Here is a 26,376-nt window from a genome sequence, read left to right as displayed (position 1 = left end):
ACTATACATATCATATACCATCCAAAGTCACGCTTTTCACGATCATGTCCGTGGCCAGCAATTTCTCTCGAATAGACATCGCATTCAAGGAGTCATTGCTGTCCACCCGACGATATCCATCTTCCAGCGTCTTCTCAATACCAGCCCGTAGGTGGCGCTCGGCCAATCGGCTCCTTGCCTCTAGCGGATCAGAGTCTACGAAGACCCGGTAGTCAACAAGCGCAGCAAGTTCACACCAGCCTGGTTCATCAAGAAGCAGATAATTTCCCTCGATGATAATGATCGATGCATCCGGCGTGATGGAAATCCCATCTTCGACGGGATCTTTCGCTTCGTGATCAAATGTCGGTGCGCAAATGACATCCTCTGGCGACCAGGTTCCAGAATAAGGAGCTGCTAGCGGTGTCTCATCGGCCCAGGTGCGGAGACGAGAGATGAACGCCACAAAGCGGCTTACATCGAACGTCCATGGAGCTCCACGACGGATATGTGCCTCTTTGGGGTTAGGCAGCTGATCCAAAGCTGCTCGAGAAAGATGAAAGCCATCCATAGAGAGCAGGGCCGCACGGGAAGTTGAATTCTGATTCAACTGTTGCACTACTGCCTCGGCTGTGGTGGTCTTTCCTGAACCCGGGATGCCTGCAATGGCAACTAGGAAGCGTGATTTGGGATGGGCATCGGCATGGTTGCGGATAGCGTCCGCCAATCGCCGGTATTCGGATTCCATCTGTAAACTGAGGTTAGATTGACTACTATGTAAGGCCTAGATTGGGGTTTTACCTTGAATTAGTCACACATGAGTATATATATGTTATAGCGACGCAAACTGAAGTAGATGCCTCAACCACGGCTGGTGAAAATCATATTGCACGAAAAGCAGGGAGTAGATTCAGCGGCTATCCAGGTATTCTGCAAGTGTGATGAAAGTGCAGGGCCAAGTTATGTATGTGTTGGTGGAGCGGGTATCGGGTCACAGTGTTCCGAAGCAACACAGTGGCTCGGTGTTGAGCCGACCCGGCACTCTTCCTCAACCAGGACCAAAAAAAAGGGCGGTGGTTGGAGATTCTGATGGTCGGTCCATTTTGATGCCAACATGGATTTCGCAACATAATTCTCCGGTCCACGGATGTTACACTGGCTTAGACTCTATGGAATTCAAAAAGAACCTCATTTGATTTTGATTAAATGACATTGGAATCCAAATCCACCTTTAAAATGTAAAGACAAAGAAATTGAAAAAATGCCTGGGCAAAAAACATGCGACGACTTTGATAGCCTCGAAACGCTTGACCTGCGCCCACAATGAACCAAGAAAATCCAAAACATCGTTCATATAAATTCCTGGAAAAGAGAATAAGAAAACAGAAAACAAATAGTCATTGTCGCATTGTCATGTCTTTCGTTAAACTGGAAACCGTCTCCACCTCCCTAACAGTTGGCTTCCGATGTTTTTTCTGTTTCGGGTGGTCCACATAGAAGCACAAGAGCTGTTGTGACCAACAATGAGAGCACTGAGGTCGCGTGTGATCACAAGCAGTACGTTGTTCACGACAGGCCTTACAATCCCCAGGGTTGAGTTGATATGGCTTTTGTAAAGGGGTTGTGTTTTCAAATGCCGTACCCCGCCATCCAGACCATAGCCACTGGGAGATGCGACCGCAAAGTCCACCCTTCATCTGCCCGTATGTAGGCCGATCACTGGGGATCTGTTTTCGATGGGTCTGTTCTCTGTGGATCATATCAGCTTTGAGACCTGGAGCAAACTCAAAGGGCTCTGACCGGTGGCCCTGACTCGCCATCATCGTGGGGAGGTTCACGTTCTCCTTTTACTATAACTGCGAGGATATCGATTCATGGCAAAATGAAGGTGATGAACCAGAAACAAGAAACGGCCCAATACGAGAGATGTACCCAAGGCATTCCATGCATAGCCCCTCAGGCCAAGCCCCTGCATTGGAATAAACAAATCACGCACTTCGGGCACGGTGCATATGCCATGTCAGGCCGCTGTAGATCAAAATCATGTGTTTAAGGGGGATTAGGGTGTTCTTGGGGGCTTTCTATGATACATTTTTAGATTCGATCATGCTATCTCAACTAGAGCAACGTCAGACGATATTCGATATTCGGAGTTGTATACATAGTATTTCGGAATCACGTTCCACGAAACGCTGCGGATGGGTTACTGTTGCAGGACACTTGAAACGTCATAATGGCTTCAGTGATAGAAACATGTGAGGCAACCTAAAAAAATATCAAGATAAACTTCTACAATTTTTCACAATAATAACTAGGCCAACATGGTTCGGATAAGCGAAGCGATCAAAGATGATCACCGGAAACTGGAATCTTGTTACAACATCATCGTCAACTCCGAAGATGAAGATGAACAGACCCGATTTCAAAACCAATTTACCTGGGAACTTGCACGACACGCTGTTGCTGAGGAGCTAGTGGTGTTCCCTGCATTGGAGAAGCTTCGCCCCGAAGGCAAGGCGAAGACAGATGACGATCGGCGTGAACATTCAGCGGTAAGTTTATCACATATATAAGCATCTTTAATGGAGAGAGATGCTGATATGACATAGCTCAAAGAAATGCTCGACGTTTTCCAGGACCTAAACTGTTCCGATCCACGCTTCATCCCTACAATTACGGTGCTGATGGAAGGTCTTGCCAAGCATATGCAAGACGAAGAGGCAAATGACCTGGTCATATTGGAGGAATCCCTCACTTCCGATGAGAGCGAGAAGATGGCCGAGTCTCTCAACCGCACTAAGATCTTCGTGCCCTCTCGCTCACATCCATATGGCATGGACAAACCACGCTATGAGACTGCAGCCAGCCTACTCACAGCTCCCCTGGATCATCTTCAGGACCTGTTTAGAAGGTGGCCAGAGGAGGAAAGTATTCTAACGTCGCCAATGGAGTAGGTAAAAAGAAAAAGGAATTAATGCAACATGGATATTTTATTTCTTTTGTACTAAAGCCTGCGGAATATATAATCGCGTAAATTTGAATTGAATTCCCAATGATCATGTCTCTCCACCGTGTCAAAATCGCTTTCAGTGGTGTGCTGGGGCTTGTGTTTATCTCTGGAGAAAATATTAGCGATTAACTCGATGTTGTACATGAATGTATTTATCTCACTTTTCCACGCCACCTATACCACTCGGGTTACTCTGGTCTAGAGGAGCCTCATCAAGATAATGCCGAGGTATATCCCCGTCAAGCTCATCATTGAGAAGGTCTAATGCATCATTCTTAGACTTTCTGGATACCTTAGGATTGTTCAGAGCACTGGAAAGAATTAATACCGTAGACTATAAAATGCAGATGAGAACGTTCAAGCTGACCCTGTATAGCCACGCCTCGCGTTTACTTCATCTTCGATAGATAAATCAACATCTTTGGCTTCTCCCAAGCTTGACATCATGGATTTAGATATTTGAAGAAATTTCGATTACCCCACAAAGATAAAATTGGTGGTAACAATTATCAAAACACAAGAAGGCGAGGTAATAGCGGTAGTAATGCCCGGGGTTAGTTATAACGTCACATCACCATCACAAGGGCAATAGATGCTAAAGGCATCGGAAGTATCCCGAGCGCATAGTTTTCACGACCAGTAGTATTTGCAATCAATCTCAATGTTATCAAGGCGTTTGCTCCAAGGTGGAACGCTCTCGAAGATGGTATTCATTGCCAACACAATTATCATTAAAAGCCAGCTCTCTATCATACCAAAAAAAAAAACCACCGTCCGACAAAAAAAGCATCAATTGTACCTGGCCCCTGTATATCCGGTATGTTCACCATGGTTCAACAATTCATGATCCTGGTCTTCCTGAGCTTTCTGATAGCCTGAGAGAATCTTGCTCGGATGGAAGAAATTGAAAACAAGACAGCAAATGAACATCAACACCGCATCAAATACATATATGAATACCTCCTTACTTTGTAGAAATCCGCCGCTGCCCTGGACATATTCTGCCACTCTGTAGATTGATCGAACCATGACCAAGATACTGGCAACATACAGGACCTTCATATAGCGGGCCCAGGGAATTTGAGTGTCGCCCACAGCATGCGAAGGTGTAGCTAGTACGCGTCGGTGAAAAACAAAGGAAATGCTAATGAAGAAGCCGAAGAATAGAATTTGAACGAAAAGTCCAGCAACAATCATGTTGTTTCCAAGTGATACTTTCGACTCGTCCTTCGCTGTAGCAAGCAAGCCACCTCCTTCAGGAAAGAGAAAACATTAGCGACATTAAATATTGCAAAGAATTCAAGCAACGTACCTCCACTCTGGATGAAAAATGATAGCACATCACCCGTCACAAATATCTTAGTCAACCACGATGGCCTGACTAGGGAACACGAGTCTGCGTTCAGCAGACGAATGATGCGACCAAGAATCATGTATATAGAAGCCGCAAAGAATGCAGGTGCTAGCAGGAGCATCAAGCTTTGTGCAATATATGGTTTTGTGGTGAAATCCGGGGCTTCCTCTGCGCTGGCGTACCTTGCCAAGTAGCCGAATGCCTCAACTGAGAGCAGGTCACAACGATTAGCATAGTTGCAAAGGGGATTAAAAACACATTCAAAGGGAGCACACACATAAACAACCGATGACAAATGGTATGAAGTACCAGGTTCGGTTCCGACCTAATTGCCACATATGTGCAACGGCAGTGAGCCCAAAGAGTGCTGCAAAGGTGACGGCAGCACTAGCAGACGGGTTGTAATGGTATAATTTGAAACCCTCGGCCATGACAGGCTAGCGTAAAGCGAAATATGGCTATTCAACAAAATGACTGAGCTCGAAGAGTGGTGGGATTTAAGAAAGAAAGGCGCGCTGCTTGAAGACGGAAAGGAGTGTAAAGACCGTCTGTTAGAAAAAAAGGACACAGTAAAGAGGTCCAGCCCACATTATAAGAAGAAACTTTTCATTTAAATACCTTTTCATCTTGTCGGATCATCTAATATTAGCATACACGCTGGGTAGATATATCTCTGCCTTGGAGACAGGAGATGCTTCAGACCCACAATTAGGGTTCAACTTGTTGATGAGAGTTAAGAGAGAGAAACTAGTCCTTCTGGGTATAAGAATACGAACTATCCGAGAGGATCAAAAACGAGTCAAGCTTGCTACAGGTTGAGTTCTGATCCACCTAAGAAGCTTGTGGTTTCTCATCCAATCAGATACCTATGTAGGTATGTTATGGATGTCCCGAAATGGGAAATATCACGAGTACGAGCTAGTTCCACAGGTTGTATGTACATAGTTGCAACCAACATCTGGACATCTTTAACTCCCTAACCTTAATGCATATCATTTTTCTCCACTCTGTTTCCTATAACAGAGCGAGGAACGAAATACGAAAAAAAAATAGCCCATATATGCAATATCCACATAACAATGAACTTAGGAGCATACCTAGGTAGAGTTGGATGCGAGAAGAACATTTCCCAAGTTATTTCTGCTTTATAACTGCGAGACCTTGACAGGTAATCTACACTAATATAAGTGTTTCCCCTGTAACACTTTCAAGTCCCGTTATCCACCCGTCTATGTATCTAGTGTGGTGGGCACCCCCGATCGCAAATTGTAAGGATTAGGTATCCTTTGTGTTGCAACTCCATACAGAAGGTACATAAACACGACTGATGCAAGTTTGAGAGTTCAGATCGAATTTACTTAAGAATAAATAAATTAAGATCTAATACAAGTCTGGTGCAAGGGATCTACCACTAAGGTTAATTCTAAATATATGATGTAGAAGTGTAAAGAATATTAGCACACATTACATATAAATATTTGGATATTGTATATAAAAGTTTAACTATTCTCTTGCTTTGAGCATCTTTGATATTATTTAGTAAGGTTGATACAAGTAGGTAAATGAGACTTCATTTACTCCTGAACACTATGCTCACCTCCCTTAATCCCCCCTAATTATTTTGAGGGAAAATTTAGGTTCTGATCATGTTGTGTTTATATACGGTGTAGCCTTTGGGTGAAATTGCTATCCGGTGGTGCCGACCACTTGAGCAGGCGTTGGTGCCAGGATTATCACCGTCTACTCCGTATCTTCTTACCTAGTACGGAGCAGGTAGAGCATACAATAGCAAGCACTATCCGGGGCATAATTTTCCTTGGACCTTGAATTATGTTGTCCGCTGTGTTGCCGACATTCCTTGCGGGAATGTGATCTCTTTTGAATGTTTAAGATCGATCGGGAATATTCAAACACAAGCATATTCCGATAAGTCGAAAATACAAAGTACAGTCTAGACCCGAGCGCCCATAGGGCGCCAAGAGGGGAAGAGACGAAGGTCAAAAGAGGCGAAGTGGAGAGCGGCAACTCCGATCATAACATGTGCGCGTAAACATTTTCACCTTTTGACTTGGAATGTGACGATTAAGATATTCAAAGAATGCGAGATCTTGAAGAGATCTTGAAGATGTGATTTTCTCTATGTGATTACCTCTATGCTTTTTTTTTCTTCCCTATCTTTCATTTTCTGTTCAGATGCAAAGATTCTCTCCTGTTTCACTGTTTGTTTTGGGTTACCCCTCGGGTGGGGAGTGGTTTCAGGTTGATACAACCCCCTAGCCCTTAACCGCTGTCGCAGCGACTAGTCGATCTTTTTTGTGTTGCTCGGCCTATTGCTCTGAAGAATGGATCACCGTAAGTGGACTCGACCTCCTGGCCTCGAACGCCACGGTGCCTCCTTAACTCTGCCGTTACAGCCTATCGGAGACATCCGCTCACCACCACAGTTAACGGTCTCAGGCACTGGTGGATTGTTACTGGATGGACAAATTGATATCCAGTTTCCATGGCTGAATCTAGGATGATTTAACTTGAGAAGGATTTGGGCTTGTGCGCCTGGCAAAAGGTACTTGGGTCAAATACTTCCCACTGTTGCTACTTTGTTACGTTCGACACGCTCACATTCCTTTCTCCTTGTTGACAATCTGGATTGTCAGTCTTTCTTTTAGTCGTTTTTCTTTTTATCAATTGCACACGCTCTCTTTCTTTTCATCTTTGTTGTCTGGATTGTCTCACAAGCATTTGGCCTTGTTATACCTCTCACTTAGACGATATGGTTTCTTCAAAACGTTCATTGAGCGCTGGATCGCTGATGCTCGCTTTATTATGTTCCCCCGTGGCAGCCACAACTTACTCCCTGGTGGAGACTTGGCAGGGGAAAAATTTCCTGGACTATTTCAATTTCCACGTTGGTTCTGACCCGACCAATGGCTTTGTCAACTATATCGACAAGGAGTCCGCCGAAAGTTCAGGCCTTGTCAAGATCACTGATTCTGGCAGTGTGTATCTTGGTGTCGATCATGCTACCAAGCTCGATCCGTACGGCAAAAAGGGCCGTGATTCGGTCCGTATTGGTACCAAGAAATACTACGACCAGTCTCTCGTCATCGCCGATATCGCCCACATGCCTGGTAGCGTCTGCGGTACCTGGCCCGCCTTCTGGTCCGTTGGAAAGAACTGGCCTGGAGACGGCGAGATCGATATCATCGAAGGAGTCAACATGCACAAGCACAACGAAATCGTCATGCACACATCCGGCACTTGCAGTATGACAGATACGGATATGACCGGTTCGGTCAACGCTACAGGCTGTGGCGAGGAGCTAGGCCCCGTCGGTTGTGTGATTGAAGGCCACGAGGGCAGTTATGGCACGCCTTTCAACGAGCAAAAAGGTGGTGTGTATAGCTTGCAGTGGACAGACGACTTCCTCAAAATTTGGTACTTCCCCCGACAGTCGATCCCGGCCTCGATCACTAGCGGCAAGCCCGATGTGACGGAATTCGGTACCCCGATGGCCGTGGTGGCGGAATCATGCGACGTTGGAACTGCTTTCAAGGCGCAATCATTTGTATTTGATGTCACTTTCTGTGGAGACTGGGCGGGTGGTGTGTATGGTGGCTCTGGTTGCCCTATGACCCACGAAAACTCCTTCCAGAGCTGCCACAACTACGTCGCCAACAATCCGAGCCAGTTTGCGGAGACCTACTGGGAGATCAACTCGGTCAAGATCTATCAGACTGGCGCCAAGGCGAAGGCAATTGCCTCAGCTGCGTCATCCGAGCCTGAACCGGCTACGACTACCGCTGCTCCTGTGGTTTCACACACAACTACTCAGACGCACACTACTCACACCGTTACTGCCGAGACACATACTACCCAAACTGCTCCTGTGCACACAACCACTTCCAAGGAGGAAACTGTCGGAGTAATTCAGGAACTTACTCTCACATCTACTCCTACAGTCGCAGCTACTACCGAAAACCCCACCACCGAAGAAGTCAAACAATCTTCCACCGGCAAGAAGACTCGGACTATTACCTCTTTCGTTACTGCAACTGAGACTATCTGCCCCGACGCCGAAAAGTCTTCCGCTATTTCTGCCGACTCCTCAGCAACTGCTCCCGTTTCAGCTGTGGAATCTGTCCAAACCCCAACCACCGTCAAAGATACGAAGCCAACGACTGCTGGCGCTGGTGTGGATGCTCTCTCCAGCCACGCATCCGTCCCGACTAGTCATGGCCACGCTAGCTACAGTTCCGCCCCCGGTGCAACCTCCGGTGCTCCTTGGTCGCAGCCTCCCCTCCCCTCTGCTGTTGTTTCCTCCGTTCCATACGAGGCCTCCAAAGCTCCGAACCCTGCCCCTACTGATGCCCCTACGGAGGACGCTACATCTGCTACATCTGGCTCCTATGTTCCTAGCGGCTCTCAATCAGGATTCGGTCCTGTCTTCACTGGCGCCGCTGATCGGTTGTCCATGAGCATCTCAGCTCTCTTCTTTGGATTCATTGTTGCCTTTTTGGCTTAGATATCTGTCATGGATTTTGTTTGAAACTGTGCAAATTTGGCAGTGGATCTTCTTTTTGTTCTTTGTACAGCAGGCCCAAAAAGATGGCCGTAGACTACTTGGTTTTGTTTGGATTCAGTCTGTCTTTTGCCTCCCATCGCGTTATCTACTAAACGCAAAAGGAAGTAAGAATAGTTAATGAAGAATTGTTTCCTTGGAATATATATCAGATCTTTCATCCTTGAACTCCATATTCAAAGATGCCCTTTATCCCTAAACTCCAACTCAAGCGCCTCACTCCCTAGGAGGTCCATCTCGCCAACCAATCTTGAGCATAGCACTCCAAAATTCCGTCTTCAATAATTCCCAATCGGCCATTTCGTAACGTCAAACTACTCCTCTCTGCTTTCTCTGTATTGAAAACTTTTGCCTCGTTCTGCAAAGAAAATGATTTCTTCCCATGCATAGTCTCATAATGATGAATGAGTTTGACTGCCGGATTGACCTGTTCCTCGCCCCTCGCCTCACTCATCCGAAGTCTCACCAACCACTCTTCAAAGGGCACAATGTCAAAACTGAAACCAGAATCCTTTAGCTTGTAAAGCAAAGACAACCAAGTGAATTCGCGAGAATTACACAAATTGAAAATCGAGTCATCAACATACTCAACTGCAGCCGAGCTGGACGCCTGAGCTTCCCCAAACACAATCGGGGAAGCACAAGTGCTGGCTAGTTCAAGAATAGTACATGCGAGTTTATCCACCGGCAGCCAAGAACATGTCTGCGATAGCTGAGGTAGTACACCCAATGTAAGTGCTGACCGGATCATCAACGGCAGAGCTTCGGAGTCATTCCAGAGGCCCTTCTTCGAGTGACCAGAGACCTGGCCAATTCGAAGAGAATAAGCCCTTGCTCCACTGCGTCGTGCATTACTGACAATCCGCTCCCCAACCAACTTCGACTGCCCGTAGCCCATAAAGGCGCAGTCCAAGTCAACGGATTCTTCGAGGATCTCGGTTGATCGAGATGCGAGAGCAGTCGAGACTGACGAGCAGAACATCATGATAGCAGGCTCGCGTCTCTGCACAGATAAAGAGAATTGAATCAGATTGTATAGTCCCTGAATGTGTGGCTCGAACTCGGTCAGGGGGAGATTGAAGTTCACAGGCCATGCTGTGTGAATAATGAGTGAGACCGTGTCGAGCATGTGTGTGATTGTACTTTCATCCAGAGATAGACCAAAATTGGGCTGATCGATACGGCTGTTCAAGGCGACGATCTTTGTTATCTGTTCGGGGGATATGAAAAGGTCTTTGTCGGCTAGAGTGCTGAGTACTGCTTCCAGTGGTGATTCTCGGCGCGTGAGACAGTACACCGTGGATATGGAGTCATCGTTGAGCAGCTCGTACAAGACATGGACACCGATTGATCCGGTGGCTCCTGTTAAGAGCTTGGTTATGTTAGCTTAGGAATATAAACTCTGACAGGAAGATAATTACTCACCACACTCTTCGGCCCCGAGAAAGCATGTGGCTGGGGAATGTGCCTCGTAAATACGGAGTACCTCTCGACCAATCCAGCCATCACAGATACATCGCTCTTTGTATCTTCAAACATCTCCCCCTTTTGTAAAGCATAGATTTGTCGAGCCAACTGTGATATACAGCCGGCTTCAAATATGACATTCGGACCAGGAATCTGGCTCTTTTCAAACTTGAAATTCTGGAGAATCAGACGTCGGAAATGGATTGCCATGAGGCTATCAACACCCTCGGAGAAGAAATTGGCGTCAACACCAGAGATAGGTATCCCAAGTTCTTGCTGAGCTAGTAGAAGAAGAATGCGCTCTGTCTCCACAACGTTAAGCTGAAGATTGCCATGGATCTGTTCCTTCTCGGCATAAAGACCTTCGATGAGTTCGGCATATTCTTGATAGACCTGGGCTCGGATCATGGATCCTTTGTCCGTCCGAGCAAACCTGGCGTCATATGGCAAAATAGCAACCAGATTGCGAGCTATTTGAGAGAAACTCTCTGCCTGAGAATTGGCTTCTTGGATCGTCGGCCAGATTGCGTGGAGGTATTCATCATCTGAGAGACGGTTGGCTTCAGGTTCGTCCGCTCGCAAAATCAATAGTCCTGGGGCAGCTTTGCCTACCCCGACGACAACTGCATCATGGATAAAAGGGTGTTGTTTGATGTGACCTTCAATCGGGAGTGGTAAAACCTTTTCACCATTCACTAGATTGATTCGATCGTCCAATCGCGAGATATATTTCCACCTTTCCGAAATAGTAGGATGAGGGATGAATACGTCTTTCGAATGGAAGGACCCTGGCGGCTCATTTGAATTCGAGGTTGTTAGTGCTGGATGGCCAGCAAGATAAACGCACTCAAAAAGTGACTCTGATTCAGGTATGGGCTTCATCCAGACATATGATCGGATATTGTCGAAGAATTTCAGATAATTCCAATAAGGGTCACCCTTTGGTCGTGAGATTGATTCGGCAACGAGGCCAGCCTCGGTGCTGACATTTGTTAGTCTTTGCGTGACTCTAAGTATTCTGCAAATACGACTTACAGGCCGAATGAACCTCCGAAATGTACTCCTTCGCTTACTAGGCGATCGCCCAGCTCGTCGGGACAGGGAGCACCTCCGTAGGTAACCAACTTGCATTGCCTTAGGGCTGTGATGCCGCGGGGGTCATCAATCAAAATCTGGAGCATATATGGAACCGCTGCCACAGACTCTGGTTTTGCTTCTTCGAGGGCGCTGGCAACAAGCTCTGCAGTCAAAGGTAGTGTGGCATTCCACATATATGCTGTCTTTCTCATCCACATTGCCTGCAATGCGGTGGACAGCCCATGGAGGTGATACCATGGCAGGGTATTAAATGAAGTGAAACCAGGACCTCTCAGTGGGTGAGTCATGATTGCTCTGTGTGTGAGGAAGAGCGGCTTTGGGGTGCCTGTTGATCCCGAGGAATGAAGAATTAGAGCGGTTCTGTCAGGATTTCTATTGCGCTGCACAGCAAGCGATGGCGAGTGTAGCTTGTCGTACGAAGCACATGGAAGCATTGGGCGGCAGGTCACTAGCCTCCGGCGAAGGATCTCGCCCAATGTTGAGCGGATGTTGGGGGATTGGCCATATATGATTGAATCGCAGTTGACTGTTTCTAGCAACGACACGCAGGCTTCACCCGAGAGTCTTGGTGAGAGCATCATAACGGTATAGCCTAGTCGACTTAGGGCAAAAAAGGTGGTCACCATGTTAAGATCTGACAACGTGAGGAGTGCCACGATGGACGAACTTTGCGTTGTCTAAACAATAATTTGTTAGAGTGTGGAACCCACGCAGTGTTATTAATGACCAACCTGTTTGAACCCATCACCCATGAGCATAATGGCAGCTTGGTTTATCATGGAATCCAACTGTTTCCCGGTATAGTACTCATAGGAAGCTGCATCACTATCGAAACGTGGATAGGCAAGAATAGGACATTGAACAACATCAGCAGCTCGTAAGCGAATCAAGTCATCGAGGACTTGAAGGGATCCGAACTCCTGCACCAAAGGATTGATAGTACTGGAGGAACCAGCGTGTGCTGCCGGGCTTCCACGTTGGATACCCATTATGAGTACAGAAGTATTATGGAATGAGAAGAAAGATGGCACAGCAGCTTGGTGTTTTATAGCACGACATTGAGGGTCAAGCCGTATTTAAGGGACACCGTATCTAAGGGCCAGGTGACCGTTTAGGCCGCTAGACTGACCCATATTACCAAATTAGCCTATACTGGCTGCTTTCAGGATGGCCGGCAAATGAAAGTCCTTCTGCATCGGTAAGATATACATATCGCACGGGTTCAGCCAAACAACAAACAGACAAAATCAGCTTGTATGCTGTGATAGTTATGCAGATACCAACTCAAGGCACCAAGGCCCGCATTGAATTAGTGGGCTTTGGCGGAATAAAATTGTGATCGGGAGTCATATGCACATACATCATGTACAACAGCACGATTTCAATGCACAAGGATTGATTTGCTGAATGATTTGCTTGTGTCACCAGCAAACACTCGGCTTGAAACTACAGATGTGATCTGCCGGGACTCAACAATGGCGTTTCTTTTGATGAGAAGATTGATCTATTACATCTAGTGTGGCTTAAACTCCCAAATTGTTACATCATTAGTGGCGAAATGCTAACTTTCGAGCATGATTACCTTGCCTAGCTTGAAGTAAGTTCATGCATTCTGCATTATCCTCTATCTTCGGAGGGCGATTTCAATCGTGACCAGCGGCATTAGTTACACTGCAGAGCTGCCCGAGACACATCCGCCTTGGTTGGAATGAAAAACCCGTTAGGAAAGCCTGGACTAATTTTTTATACCTATTACCGGAAAGGAGTATCAAGGTTTCAATTAATTATAACATCGCTTGAATGCATATTAAAAATTCTAGATCCTGTATTGGGACTCTGAAACCCATTGTGTGAGTCAGTGTAACTAAGGAGGGCAGTTAACGTCAGCTTTCACTCAGTCTGGAATATCTTGGGTGCCATAAGTAAAGGCTACACAAAACGCTGTGTTCGGGTATGCCCCGATACAGCGTTGGTTCTGTGTTTTATTGGCCATTAAATATATCCTTAAACTACTTGCCGAGGTAATCGCAGCGTACAGCCAGTCTTACTCTCCCTCCGGTGCTAAATTGAACCAAGACAATTCTAGATACCTAAGGAGTAGATGGCCGGGCTTAGCGATGTCTCACTCGGGCGAAATCCCCCCTACATCCCTAGATGCCAAAGGGATTAACACGAGGGACGCAAGAAGGCGATACTACATTGAAGATGGACTAAGTGAACAGTATTCCAAATCATCGGGGTCCGTGTCACATGGGATTGAGTGTTGATCGGGGACCTTTAAGATCATCAGGTATGAAGAGTTTAGATCTACGTTCCTGCTCCAATAATTGGTTCGGGAGCGGACCGGGAGAAGCATCCGGAAAGGCGGGAATGCCCCAGAGTTCCAATGTTTGGAAGATTCTAATATGTATGTGTATCTGGTCCTAAGCGGATAGGCGTTCTCGGGAACCACTCGGGGATCCATCTGAAGAATGCTGACCCGTTCGATCGGGTTTATGCCGATCCTTCCACTTCGGCTTTTATATTTGCTTATTTCTTGACGCATCTCAGTACACAGACCAAGGAATACTATTCCAGGTTTCGGGAATTGTCCTGTGGCGCCCTGGTAGAAGGAGAGGTCCCCGTTTGGTTCGGCATAGTCCCCACATATTTCTGGAACAATTAGAGGTTTCCGTTTAGATTGAACATTCCTAAGATCTAAGACAGGTGGAGCCTAGGAAGGTATGTGCGTAGGCATCGAGCATGACTGCAATTTATCGACATTAAGAATCGGTCTACAATTTGAGACAGGGGTGTTTACAAGGAGATTATTACGACACCGGCTTAGTTTATCATCAAAAATATCATTCGTTTGTATCGGCTGAATGGAGGTGGGGTTCCATTTTTGAAGCTGAAAATGTAGGATAACGCTGGCTACCCAAGAACAGAATCAAAATGCGCTGATCTCTGTTCAAGCCACCAACACTTAGATGGATTCCTCCGGCTTCTCTTCCAACAATTGCAGGACCCGCTTCCAGGAGCGGCTGGCCCGGGCAGCATGCTCCATCGGCACGGTCGGGTTATCTTCCACGGTGGATCTTGAGAAGACCTCCATACTAACCCACCCAGTATAACCCAGACCGTTGATACAGGCATCCGTTACCTCGCGAATCGGAAGGTATCCGCCACGATCCTCTTCATACGGAAATAGCCGAGCATTCCGCGACCAGGCTAGCAAGGTAGGTAGGCCTGGTGCTTGAAGGAAGGGAGTCTGTGGGTCCACCCGCTCTCCGTCAGCAAGCTGAACCATTAGTACTCGGTCCGGATCAATCTCTCGTACAAGCCGGGTCATTGATTCCCGCAGATCTTGATCTGCACTTGGGGGCCGCCGCCCTGTTGCGGACATGGGATCAGCCCATACTCGTGCTGCAATGTTGAATGTATCAAGACAGATGCCCAAATTGGGACGATTGGCACGTTTGATCAAATCCCACGAGTCTTCCCAGGTGTTGATGTACGTTCCCCATGCGAGGGCCTCGTAGGCGATGCGCACGGGGAATGCTACATCGGCAGCCTCGGCTAGGTCCGCGGCGAGACGCTCTCGGTCTGAGGTTATCTCGGAGGCGTCGAGGAAGGATGATGGGATCAGGATGAAGAGTGAGTCACCAAGAACCTTGCATAATTGAACCCAATGCTTGAGTTCGTCAATGCGTTCCGCATGACGTTCTGGGTCAATGAGACCTTCGTAATGTCGGAAAGGTTGGAGAGCTATAACCTGCAGATCACGTTCAGCGCATAGATCTCGGATCGCGTGCGCTGCGTCGATCTCGTAATCTCGGTCAGTGCGGGGTGCACTGTCAATTGCATGACCACGAAGGGTCTTGGCGAGCTGCGCGACATCGTCATGAAAGAGTTCAAGGCCTTGCTGGCCATTGAAGGCGACAGCATCTAGTTTGGCGGTGATGGGGTGTAAATACGCAGCTCCCAGGCTGACTGTTGCGATAGCTGGCTTCCATCGCGAGTCAACTTCGGACTTGGTGGTAATTGAATGAGAATGCATCGCTGAAATGTTTTGGGGATTGATCTGGATCTAACAGGCACAAGTGATCTATCACACTCTTTATAGTATAAATAAGAATTCCATACCATCATGGGATTTCTTCTTCCGTGATTATCCCTTATTTCAGTAGGTTCTTTTTTCTTTTTCTTTTTTAAAAAAAAGTAAATCCCGAGGTGGGTGATGAGCACGAAAGGTACACTTACAGATAGCCCGGATTCGAATCACACACCGTAGGGCAAACATGTGCACCCTAGGTAGTCTCAATCGGGACAAACTCTCACTCAAATGCGGTATATGCACATTAAGGGTCGAGAATGACTGAATAGTGGAGTATCTAGCAACGATATGCGCCGTGTTTCAGCTGTTTTCGGGGTAAGCTTACCTATATTGCATCCGTATGTTGTAGGAATGGATTGCACGCGGATGAAAACAAGGATTTTTAATTGTTTCTTTTGTCCGATGCTACTGTGAGTGAGGGGGCACCAAGGACTATAAGATGCAATCGAGATCCATCTAAATGGTTCCCTCATCCTAGCTTGTGCTACTCGAAGCAGATAATTCAACACTAAGTACCGGTTTTTATTTTTTTTTCGAAAAGCAATCATGACGATCACTTCACCCTTTCAGTGTTTGGTCAGTCGTCTTGGCCAAATGGCGTTGAAAGAAGCCTCAGATCCATCCCCACGAGCCCACTTTGAGCTATTGCGAATCATCGACCAGTTGCGGTCTGCAGTGGAAACGCCGACAGAAACCGTGTTGCGTCTGATTTACCAGGTATGTATGAGGTTCCACAAACCAAAATGCAGTTTATATTCTGACTGGGTTGTAGCCTCCTCAGAATGCCGCGTTGCGTGTTGTCATTGATTTGGGCATCTTCACCATGCTTGTGGAGAAGCGCCACAGAGGAACAGGACTCTCAGCCGCTCAGCTGGCAGAGTACACGGGCGCGGAGCAGGATCTAATTGGTACGTTTCCCTGCAATAAAAATAGTTCGTCACGCATTGTGAACCACACTAACTCGCTAAATTAGTCCGATTGATGCGCGTTATGGCTTCTCTTGGGCTGTGCATCACACCGACCCCCGAGCTCTATGTCGCCAATGAGAAGACCGTGGCACTGACTCAGCCGATTGGGAGAGATGGGATCCCGTGCATGTATGTTGGTGATGTGGCTTGGACCCTTGCATCTATTTGCGCCGTTTCTGATTGGTGATTCTTTTAGTTATGATCTGACCTTTCCAACCTTGAGTAAACTCCCAGAGTACTTGCGCTCTCATGCCTATGCCAACCCCCAGGATTATTCTCAGTCACCTATGCAATGGGCCGTTGGACAGAGCCAGTTTGAGTGGCTTTCAAGTCACCCGGAGCATCAGGAGCTCTTCAACTCGTACATGGCCAGCCGTCGCGAGGGCAAACCCATGTGGTACAATATATACCCTGTCGAGCGACTGTTCGGCCATGCCGTGCCATACAAAGATACCGTCTTCCTGGTAGACATCGGTGGCAACCAGGGACATGATCTAGTAAAATTCCGCCGGGAATATGGTCATCTGCCGGGCAAAATGGTGCTGCAGGATTTACCAAGCGTGGTTGAGAAGGTCGACAGCGACGGCGCAGGAATCGAGGTGATGGGATACAATTTCATGGATCCTCAACCCGTCAAAGGTGCCCGTGCCTACTACTTCCGTTCCATCTTCCATGATTGGGATGATGAAATCAGTCGAAAGATCCTCCAAAATACAGTGTCAGTGATGGCGCCAGACTATTCTCGAATTCTTATTGTGGATTTCGTCCTGCCAGACACCGATACACCGCTGATGCAGGCTTCGCTGGATATTCAGATGATGAGCATAGGAGCTGGTGTTGAACGGTCGGAACGACAGTGGAGAGATCTCTTGCATAGCGCGGGGCTGGAGATCACGGGAATTTGGAACCAGAGCCCCGCGATGGAGTCAGTGATTGAAGCAGTGCCGATGTTGAGATAGGTAGAACAGATAGTGAATTTGAGCAGGTTAGGTATTTGTTTTCAGCAAAAAGATGGGGAAATGAAATAGAGCATTAGAGAGAGGCAAAAGAAAGAACAAGAGACTTAAAAGAAGAAGTGCAAACAGTAGAAGAAGTCTATTAACTAATTTATTTTGGAAAGAGCAATCAACGACTTAAGTATGTGGCGCCTGAACGGGCTGCGTCTTCAACAACCACCATTCCTTTGAAATACAATCTGTGTGAGTCCAGTTGCTTCTCGAACGTGGCCCTGTACCCCTCATTCTTCATCAGTCCTCCTGACAACACTAACACAGATGCCTCAGTCGGCTGATACCCAGTGGCTTGAGGCTTGGTCAAGCGACCAAGAGTATCCCCAACCAGCAAAGCTACTTGAGAGCTCACAATATCTGCTGCGGTCTTATTTCTGTCCATCAAGTCGAGAACAACCGGTGCAATGCTAGCAATTCGTGCCTTCACGCCCTGAGAGTAGTTCTGGGCTAGAATATTGTTCAACATGTCCTTACTGGCACTCTCAGAGACCTGGCACCCCAGTTTCTCCGCAACTGCTCTAGAAAGTTCATCACCTCCAGTCTTATCGAGCCCCAAGGTAATGTCCTCAAAGACCCCGAGGGTGTGTTGGATGGCTTTCATACCAATTGTGTAACCACCACCCTGATCACCGAGCATGTGACCCCAGCCACCAGAACGCGCAGAACGAACGTATCTTTGTTGATCCTCAGCCCATTTGTATCTCATGGCAACACTTCCCGTGCCTGCAATCACTACCAGGACAGAGGGTGTACCGAGGGATGGTGGAACGCCCGTGGCCAATAGATCTACGTCGTTGGTTAACTGCAGGTCCTTTTCTTGAGTGATACCGAACGCTTGTCTCAGCTTGGGTGCCAACACTCCCTCTAGCCCAGCTCGGTCAAGACCAGCCAGTCCGATCCAGACAGAGCTGAAGGATGTTTGGAGAAGTTCTCTCCACGAGGATTCTGTTTGTTCCACGTCGCTTGGCAGAGCGTTTTTCAGGGCAGCCTTTGCAGCATCAAGTAACGTGGCAATGACACCGTCTATATTTCCAATACTATCGGTTCTGCAAGAAGTTAGCTTTGCGACACACACAGGATAAAACTAGGGCGAGAAGAGATCATACAAATTACATGGGCCAACAGAGCCCTGGCCTACGACATTTGTGCCGGCGGCCACAACAGCAGCGCACTTGGTACCGCCGCCATCAATGCACAAGGCAAAATTTGGAGTGGGGGCACTTGTGGGCTTCTGTTCGACAGGCTTAGAGATGGCAGCCAACGCGTTGGCCAGCACTCCACCCGCAGTGTCGAAGTATCCCCGACAAGTCTCAACCGACTCCCCGCTCTCTGCAACCAAGATAGCTAGCTTGACACTGGCATTGCATCTTGCAAGAAGAGCGTCCAATTCAGCGTCGGACGAGGACTGGCACTTTGCACTCAACCTCCGCAGAATATTGCGGGATCTTTGCACGAGTTTCAAATTTGATGCTACGAGATCAACCATCTGGAAATCTCACAATTAGTCTGAGCATAGCAGGTGGGAGAAATTACGACATACCATGTTTCCGTAAGTCTTGCCTGTGCGAATCATGGTACCGGTACTTAACATATTCAACACCAGCTTTGTGACAGTACCGGCCTTGAGGCGAGTACTACCAGTGACAACTTCAGGTCCAGATACGGGTGAAATAACAAAGTCCACATTCCCTGAAAGCGCAATCGCCGAAGGAACTGTACAAACAACGGCGATGGTTACACAGCCCAGACGCTTCGCAAAAGCAAGACAGCCCATCACATAAGGCGTGCGACCCGAGCTTGCAATTCCGATGATACTATCAAGGTCCGGGTTCAGATTGAGAGATTTCATCTCATCCTCGCCGGCTTGCTCATCATCTTCGGCTCCCTCCTGGGCTGATCGGATTGCGGCATCTCCGCCAGCAATCAGACCAACAAACTGCCCACGAGGAGCGGCGAAAGTGGGAGGAATTTCTGAAGCATCCAAGATTCCAAGCCTATCAATTTTGTTATTTTATTTAATCTTTGACTAGAGGATTAACGTTGATGCGACTTACCTTCCACTGGTGCCAGCGCCAACATAAATGACCCGTCCGCCTTGTCGAACGCGAGGGGTCAATGCGTCAATGGCTCCCGCAATGACCGGCAGACAAGGAACAACACTCTCGGCAACTTTTTGATCGTCGGCATTAATCACAGTGCACATCTCAAGTGTCGACATGCGATCAATATGCACGGTCCGGGGATTGACCCCCTCCGTTTGGAGTTGAGATAGACTCCCGAGATCCATTATGCAGGGTTTGGGTTGATCACTTAGAGAACGACAAGCTTGAGGGCGTTTCTTGTCAAGGTTTTTGTTTCGGTTTTCGCACGAATCACGGATTAGACTATGCGAAAAAGGGCGATAAAGGGGGCTTTGTAGACGATTGGGGAGACGGTATCTGGACCCATTTCTAGTTGGCGCTACGCAAGCCAAGTGCCCAATCTCGCCCCATTTCCCGAGCTCTATGCTGACGCGGGAAATCTGACAGAATTCTGTACGTAAAGTGAAGAGAAAAACCCTTGCTCCAGAAACACCTCAAATGGGGGCCGTTGCAGGGTAGAGTTACAACGCAGGGATCTTCACTGCATGGGATTGGACCGGTTAACAAGCGACCGGGGTGGATGGACATTTTTCTCCAGACTTTTCCCAGAAAGGACACTCGATGTGGAGGGTAGTGGAGTTGTGTCCGGCATTGGTCGGCCGAGAAGAAGGGATAGGGTCGTGTGATAAGGAGTTGCACTATAATATTCCTATAGACAATGGGTTGGATCCAATTTGATCCATTTTGATCCACCTTGGCTACTACTTCATTATAGATACCCGGGAGATACTCAGATGATAACACAATCCCTGTCTTGTCTGTCCTCCCATGCAACCTTAGCTCCCTATCGCGTGGGGCCCCAGACTTGATAAGCTGGCCCGCAGTAGTCCGGCATATGAGAGGGGAATGTCAACAGTCTCTAACATAAGATCCCGTTTCCCCCCGGACTTTTGTTTTCATACACAAGATGTCGAATCAAATCGAAGAAGGGCAGGTCGCCGCAGGCACTGAGCAAAATGAAAACCGATCAACCTTGTATAGGATCTGGACGAATTCTTGGTTCCAGATCATCTTGATGAGTTTCATCTGTTTCTGTTGTCCTGGAGTGAGTTTTACAAAATAAAAATGCTACTATCAATTCCAGATCAACTAACAACAGTATTAGATGTACAATGCCCTCAGTGGTCTTGGAGGTTCCGGTCAAGTTGACCAGAGCATCGCTGCAAATGCAAGTGTAGCTCTTCTGTCTTGTACTGCGGGAACTGCTCTGTTCATCGTCGGCCCTATCTTCGATCGTGTTGGACCTAGAGTTTGTCTCTTGCTTGGAGGATGGACCTACGCATTGTATTCCGGCAGTCTTCTATGTTTCAACGGTATGTTCAGCTTCCAAGCCACATCGCGTTATACACACAGCTAATGTATACTCCAACAGCAACTAGCAACGGCGGCTTCGTTATTGCCTCGGGTGCCATTCTCGGTGTGGGCGCCTCGTTCCTCTGGGTGGCACAGGGTGCGATCATGACAACCTATGTTCCCGAGTCACAAAAGGGTCGTGCAATCGCAGCCTTCTGGATTATCTTCAACCTCGGCGGTGGTGTTGGATCTCTCGCTAGTTTCGGCCTTAACTTCAAGTCGAAGAGCGGCACTGTCAGCGACGCAACATACATTGCCTTGCTGGTCATTATGGCCTTCGGGTGGCTGTTGGGAGCTCTCATTTGTCCCCCGTCGTATGTTAGAGTTGCTCAGTTGCAGGTCACGCCGGAGAGCGAGAAGAACTTCCGTCATATTTTGCGCCACTCCCTGCAGACCATCTGCAACTGGCGAGTGTTGTGCATGCTGCCCCTCTTCTTCTCGGCTAATGTGTTCTACTCCTACCAGCAGAATGCTGTGAACGGTATGAACTTCAACATCCGGACGCGTTCGCTCAACGGTTCGCTGTATTGGATTGCGCAGATGCTGGGTGGTCTCATCATGGGTCTCATTCTCGATACTCCAGGTGTCAGCCGACCCAATCGCGCTCGCATCGGTTGGGTGTTCTTGTTCGTCACTGGAATGGCCATCTGGGGAGGTGGTTATAAGTTCCAACTGTGGTCTGATGAGCGCCTGGAGCACGGCCTCAAGCAGGATATTGATTACACTGACTCCAACATCTCAGTGGGTCCGATGTTCCTCTATATCTTCTATGGCGCTTATGATGCTTTGTGGCAATCATTCTGCTACTGGCTCATGGGTGCTCAGTCCAATTCCCCGGCCGCAGCAGCTGTTCTGGTCGGAGCGTACAAAACCTTCCAGAGCACTGGAGGTGCAATGGCGTGGCGCATCAATGCCATGGGGAAGCCTGCGATGACCCAATTTGCTATGAATTGGGGACTCTGCATGGGCTCGTTGGTTATCGCCATCCCGACCGTCCTAGCCGTCACTATGACCAGTGATGTAGAAACGCTAACAGTCGATGAGAAGCAATTCCCAGAAAAGGAGGAGTCCCGGGACGTGAAGTCTTGATTTCTTTTTTTGTATACCAACTCCCGGTTTGGGGAAAGTGCGGGATCTTTGTTGTCGAAGAAAGATAAACATATGTAAAGTAGATGAAGAGATACCTTGGAAGTTTGACACTGCAGATCAGCTTGTTCCGATTGAGCCCACATTGGGCTGCTCGTAGATCACGATTAGGGATATCTGATTAGGAATATATACACGGCATTTCCCAACCGAAAATTTAGGATTCTTTGTACGCCGAGAAATTGGGTCTCCCGGCGGTCGAGAGGTCCTCCACTTTACTTTACGCATTTTTTCAACACGGCGGTTTCCAGAAGCAATTTGGTGTACTGGCGGTGTGCCCACGCCATTTTGTCATCCATGGGTGCAGCTTCCGCCTTCCCGAGACCCTGGTAGAAACAGCTCTTCAGACTGAATTCGGCCACGCCTTGCTCCTGCTTGATCACGGCGGCGATTTCGAAGAGACCATCGGAGGGACGAACATCCTGGATACGTGGGGAGGCACCACAGCGAACGACAATACGGTTTTCGTCCTTCTCGACGACTTCAAAGTGATCGGTAATGATGGTTCCTACTTCGTATTTGTTTGAGAGGAGGTCCGATCGGTCCCAGAGGTGGCTGGCGGTCTCGGGTCCACGGTACTTTCGGTCAAAGTAAGCTCGCTGGGGGATGTATCCTGGAGACAAAAAAATAAACGTGTTAGAGCTTGTGAGGCTGGGTTCCCCAATTTAGGACTTACCCATGCCACCCCAGACACCGGCACAGAAGGCTTCCACCAACTTGCCCTTCTCCTCGACCAGCGAGGGCTGGATCTTGTCTAGGGGAATTCGGCGAACGCAGACATCGTGAAGGGTTGGGTTGCTGCTCGGATTGAACTTTTTGAAAAAGGCCGATTGGAAGATGGGATCGGAACTGTCCATGGGCACGAATACATCATTGCGCGTGGCGCCCCAGAAGACACCGACCGAGGCAATACTGCCTGCGACAGTCGTCTTAACCAATTTACTGAAAATACCCATGACTGAGGAGAGGAAGATAAAGTTGGAGGTGGGGAGTAACAAGAGACAAGAGGGGATCTCGGGAGAGCTCTCGGGGAAAGCTCCGACCGCCAAGGCCGAGTGGACCATTTCCACTCTGGATTTCACCGTCAGCTACTCCGTATACTACCTCGTTCTACAGACTGCATGTATACAATGCAGAGAGGTTAGATAACATTTCTTTACTTTTCTACATCTCTCTTCGATGGCAAGTGCTGTTATTCTCTTGGCCGTGTTAAAAATTTTGGAAGTTGAGATATATTTAGTACGTCTTCATCACCTTGCATACGGCATAAAATTCATATATCAAATAAAGTGCCTACGCCTTCAAGCCAATATCAGTGGACTGATCCTACCAGCAATGTTGTTCATAATATGACGTGCTTAAAAGACAAGCAGCTATAAATCGGCAGAGACTCCCGAAGCGTTCATAATAAGAGCTAAGAGTGGGACGTTGATATTACTTGGCTCATCGAAAGGGCACTGAACGTTATGATTACTTCGAGAGCATACCTGGAATATGCATGTAATGTGGCCGAGCTAATCCAATGAAAACACACTGCTTCCTATAAAAATTACGCTGACTCTGGCAGCTGAAGTGAGCCCAACACTTCGATATGGAAAAAGGCTTACCGAGTACATCTGAAGTTCTGCGAGTGTAAATACTAGTTACTATTCAGGAAGAAATTCGCCGCATGCAGATTATTAGAGGAAATATCTTTTCAATGAAGTCGATATATTGACAACAGTCTCAACCCGGGTTCCCCTGAAATCAACTAAATATCTGAGCAAGAGCTGACTCGTCAAGTCTGTGCCTAGGAAGAGGCATTTTGTCTTCCTCGCAGGGCAATGAAAAACTGACGTGCAGTCAATAAACACAGGGGTCCAGCCAACAAAATTTTATTCTCTCCCTGTATTTGAGACTGATATGCTATATAGTTTCATATTCGACAAGAGTAGTCGGCTGCGTATACAGCCTCTGTCCTCAACGATGTAGGGCTTTTATAGTCTGAATTTACCTGGCTCAAGGCTATATGAAGGACATTATACGTAAGAAAATCCTCATTAGTTGTAGAATTCACTCCATAAATGGGAATAATAGTAGGAATAGTAGAAATGCTGGGCTGGTTACGCTATAACAGTGTATGAAGTATGTAGATAGTGTTAGATGGCCTTTCTATGTATGACTAAGGATAAATGGCTTGTAGCATATTGCGCCGTGCTCCGCATGATGTACGATCTAATTTTAGCAGCTAATGCATGATATAGAGAAGAAGCCAGGAAGGCGAGAGGGAACAAACAAAGGAGTCATGTGATATGGCTCTTAATGTTCTCGTTTCTTCCTCTCTTTCCTCTCTCCTTCTTTGTCCTCCCCTCCTCTAGCTCTCTGTTAGCTTGCAATAGAACTGATTGATTGACTGAAGTTCCTGTATCCTATTGTTGGTAGTACTCCAGGGCAACTACCTACTATAATACTCCGTACCAACACGAAGATCCATATACCATCTCACTATGCTCCAACATGGATATTCTCCGCAAGTTGAGAAAAACCCTCGTTTCCCATCAGTTTGGCATGTAGTAATGCCTTTTGATCTTCGGGAAAATCCTTCAAACTTCGTGGAATCTTCGAACAACAAACTCCTTTTCGAAGTGTTCCCAGCAACCCAGGCTATAGAGTTCGACAATCGAGTGTTAGTTTATCGATTCGATGAGCTGCCACCCAAGCCGTGGCCTCAGCAGATTGCGCGCGTGCCTTGTTATTTGACAACTGATCCCAAGGATCAAGGCCCCAGCATCCCTACCCGTCAATGGAGTCATTCCAGCATTAAGCTCTCCCCGGCCATGGATCTAAGAGAAAACGAAGCAGCAGTTAGTTTGATCTTCGACTTGGTACGCGATTTCTTTAGGAATGCAAATATTCCTATCACGGAAATCCAATCCTGGGGACACATTGTGATCATAGTGTTAGAAACAGAACCACATAATGTCGAAATTCTGCAGGCGGTTCCGAACTCAATTGCACAGTGTCAGTGCTTTTACCTCTTTGAGTCGGAAATAGAGCGGCCGATCCAACTATCAGCGGACCACTTGAAGCAAGTTCCCGCGGCTGCTATTGATGATGCGCAGTACCAGATCCTCAGGCCGGGGGTGGCTTTGAGTTCGGCAAGAAATACCCTGGGAGAATCGTCCTGTACTTCGTCGGGCGTCCTTGTCCAAAACAACAGTGGTGATAGGTATATGACAGCTTCCTCGCATGGAATTCCTGAAGAGGGGATGATTTATCATCCCACCTCGTCTGGTTTGGAAATCGGGAAGCCTATCATTGGACTAGCAAATACGGATATCGCGCTTGTCAAGCTCAACGACGGGGTGCAGTTTGTTAATGAACCTTTTGAGAATACTATCGTCCGACATGAACCATTCATCCTCGGTGACTTCATTCGGGCAGACGAGACGAAAATAGGCGGTAATGTTTTCCTTGATAGCCCGTTCTCTGGCTTTATAGAAGGGACGCGCCTAGCCCATTCTTTTACTCGCATTCCCTGTAATGATCCACACGGACCAAGCCATGTTTGGATCCGCTGTCATTGGGTGAACCTTGGCCAAAACTCCACGGAGAAGGTAGTAGATGGAGTGTGTGGCTCAGCTATCTGGGATGAAGAACACCGGGTTTTGGGGTTCTTTCGCTACGTTCACACGACAGGAACGTTCAGAGATCATTGCTCTATCATTGCGGCTGACCATCTCCTCGATAAAGGATACACCATGGTTTAGTCTTACTCTGCTCTGCCATAAGCTCCTATCAATGACAGGGGGTCCAAGACGCATACATAACTTTGCCACGAGATTATTATTCAAAGCTTTCGCTCAGTTTTCTTTTTTCTAGTAATATTTAAGACATTGATTGGGCTAAACGGGGGTTATCACCGCAGGAAATAGGACGGCTTTACTCCAAAGAGCAGTATTCGTATGTATTCTTCTTCGTAGGTTCGCCTAATATATTAGATGGAAACAGCCTCAATCCGCGGACGAAGGTTGGCAATAACTGTAGTAATCAGGCAGCAAGGCAGCGAAGTCTCGTTTGCTGTGGGTTAGACCTCCCCTCCAGGGCTTGTCCCTATAAAGAGATCCATGGAAGTAAGTAGGCCATTATCTAGAATTCATTCTGGTCGATCATCTTCTTGCCTCCTTCCTGTATTG

General features: G+C 47.5%; 13 protein-coding genes across 13 annotated transcripts; 6 read left to right on the top strand and 7 right to left on the bottom strand.

Moving 5' to 3' along the window:
• Positions 1-10: 10 nt before the first annotated feature.
• Positions 11-727, bottom strand: N7479_007973 (phosphoribulokinase/uridine kinase family protein; the record flags this gene model as incomplete). Its single annotated transcript, XM_057255667.1, has 1 exon — positions 11-727. The coding sequence occupies one exon, from the start codon at positions 725-727 to the stop codon at positions 11-13; it is 717 nt and encodes a 238-aa protein (XP_057109529.1).
• Positions 728-2,300: 1,573 nt separating this feature from the next.
• Positions 2,301-2,933, top strand: N7479_007972 (uncharacterized protein; the record flags this gene model as incomplete). Its single annotated transcript, XM_057255666.1, has 2 exons — positions 2,301-2,531; positions 2,589-2,933. 2 exons carry the CDS (start codon positions 2,301-2,303, stop codon positions 2,931-2,933), a joined length of 576 nt encoding a protein of 191 aa, XP_057109528.1.
• A 213-nt stretch (positions 2,934-3,146) lies between these two features.
• On the bottom strand, positions 3,147-3,436 carry N7479_007971 (uncharacterized protein; the record flags this gene model as incomplete). The annotated part of the gene is made up of 2 exons (XM_057255665.1): positions 3,147-3,300; positions 3,357-3,436. 2 exons carry the CDS (start codon positions 3,434-3,436, stop codon positions 3,147-3,149), a joined length of 234 nt encoding a protein of 77 aa, XP_057109527.1.
• A 342-nt stretch (positions 3,437-3,778) lies between these two features.
• Positions 3,779-4,780, bottom strand: N7479_007970 (RTA1 domain-containing protein; the record flags this gene model as incomplete). The annotated part of the gene is made up of 3 exons (XM_057255664.1): positions 3,779-4,242; positions 4,302-4,550; positions 4,621-4,780. Coding segments are annotated over 3 exons (873 nt in total), but the record flags the coding sequence as incomplete, so codon positions are not given.
• Positions 4,781-6,685: 1,905 nt separating this feature from the next.
• On the top strand, positions 6,686-6,865 carry N7479_007969 (uncharacterized protein; the record flags this gene model as incomplete). Its single annotated transcript, XM_057255663.1, has 1 exon — positions 6,686-6,865. The coding sequence occupies one exon, from the start codon at positions 6,686-6,688 to the stop codon at positions 6,863-6,865; it is 180 nt and encodes a 59-aa protein (XP_057109525.1).
• A 248-nt stretch (positions 6,866-7,113) lies between these two features.
• On the top strand, positions 7,114-8,865 carry eng2 (putative GPI anchored endo-1,3(4)-beta-glucanase; the record flags this gene model as incomplete). The annotated part of the gene is made up of 1 exon (XM_057255662.1): positions 7,114-8,865. The coding sequence occupies one exon, from the start codon at positions 7,114-7,116 to the stop codon at positions 8,863-8,865; it is 1,752 nt and encodes a 583-aa protein (XP_057109524.1).
• Positions 8,866-9,145: 280 nt separating this feature from the next.
• Positions 9,146-12,476, bottom strand: N7479_007967 (AMP-dependent synthetase/ligase; the record flags this gene model as incomplete). The annotated part of the gene is made up of 4 exons (XM_057255661.1): positions 9,146-10,294; positions 10,348-11,371; positions 11,425-12,164; positions 12,219-12,476. The coding sequence occupies 4 exons, from the start codon at positions 12,474-12,476 to the stop codon at positions 9,146-9,148; spliced, it is 3,171 nt and encodes a 1,056-aa protein (XP_057109523.1).
• A 1,976-nt stretch (positions 12,477-14,452) lies between these two features.
• N7479_007966 (sugar phosphate isomerase/epimerase family protein) lies at positions 14,453-15,526 on the bottom strand (the record flags this gene model as incomplete). Its single annotated transcript, XM_057255660.1, has 1 exon — positions 14,453-15,526. The coding sequence occupies one exon, from the start codon at positions 15,524-15,526 to the stop codon at positions 14,453-14,455; it is 1,074 nt and encodes a 357-aa protein (XP_057109522.1).
• A 603-nt stretch (positions 15,527-16,129) lies between these two features.
• Positions 16,130-17,510, top strand: N7479_007965 (uncharacterized protein; the record flags this gene model as incomplete). Its single annotated transcript, XM_057255659.1, has 4 exons — positions 16,130-16,300; positions 16,356-16,491; positions 16,557-16,680; positions 16,748-17,510. 4 exons carry the CDS (start codon positions 16,130-16,132, stop codon positions 17,508-17,510), a joined length of 1,194 nt encoding a protein of 397 aa, XP_057109521.1.
• A 166-nt stretch (positions 17,511-17,676) lies between these two features.
• Positions 17,677-19,848, bottom strand: N7479_007964 (putative glucokinase regulator family protein; the record flags this gene model as incomplete). The annotated part of the gene is made up of 4 exons (XM_057255658.1): positions 17,677-18,607; positions 18,668-19,047; positions 19,102-19,555; positions 19,616-19,848. The coding sequence occupies 4 exons, from the start codon at positions 19,846-19,848 to the stop codon at positions 17,677-17,679; spliced, it is 1,998 nt and encodes a 665-aa protein (XP_057109520.1).
• A 761-nt stretch (positions 19,849-20,609) lies between these two features.
• Positions 20,610-22,144, top strand: N7479_007963 (putative MFS transporter; the record flags this gene model as incomplete). Its single annotated transcript, XM_057255657.1, has 3 exons — positions 20,610-20,747; positions 20,808-21,015; positions 21,075-22,144. The coding sequence occupies 3 exons, from the start codon at positions 20,610-20,612 to the stop codon at positions 22,142-22,144; spliced, it is 1,416 nt and encodes a 471-aa protein (XP_057109519.1).
• A 272-nt stretch (positions 22,145-22,416) lies between these two features.
• Positions 22,417-23,157, bottom strand: N7479_007962 (uncharacterized protein; the record flags this gene model as incomplete). The annotated part of the gene is made up of 2 exons (XM_057255656.1): positions 22,417-22,814; positions 22,878-23,157. The coding sequence occupies 2 exons, from the start codon at positions 23,155-23,157 to the stop codon at positions 22,417-22,419; spliced, it is 678 nt and encodes a 225-aa protein (XP_057109518.1).
• A 1,530-nt stretch (positions 23,158-24,687) lies between these two features.
• N7479_007961 (uncharacterized protein) lies at positions 24,688-25,950 on the top strand (the record flags this gene model as incomplete). The annotated part of the gene is made up of 1 exon (XM_057255655.1): positions 24,688-25,950. The coding sequence occupies one exon, from the start codon at positions 24,688-24,690 to the stop codon at positions 25,948-25,950; it is 1,263 nt and encodes a 420-aa protein (XP_057109517.1).
• Between the last annotated feature and the right edge of the window lie 426 nt (positions 25,951-26,376).

The sequence above is a fragment of the Penicillium vulpinum genome (assembly GCF_028829585.1).
Source record: "Penicillium vulpinum strain IBT 29486 chromosome Unknown utg000003l_segment0_segment0, whole genome shotgun sequence".
NCBI classification, from domain to species: Eukaryota; Fungi; Ascomycota; class Eurotiomycetes; order Eurotiales; family Aspergillaceae; genus Penicillium; species Penicillium vulpinum.
Note: the sequence above shows the minus strand (reverse complement) of the source record. Positions and strands in the feature narration are given on the sequence as shown.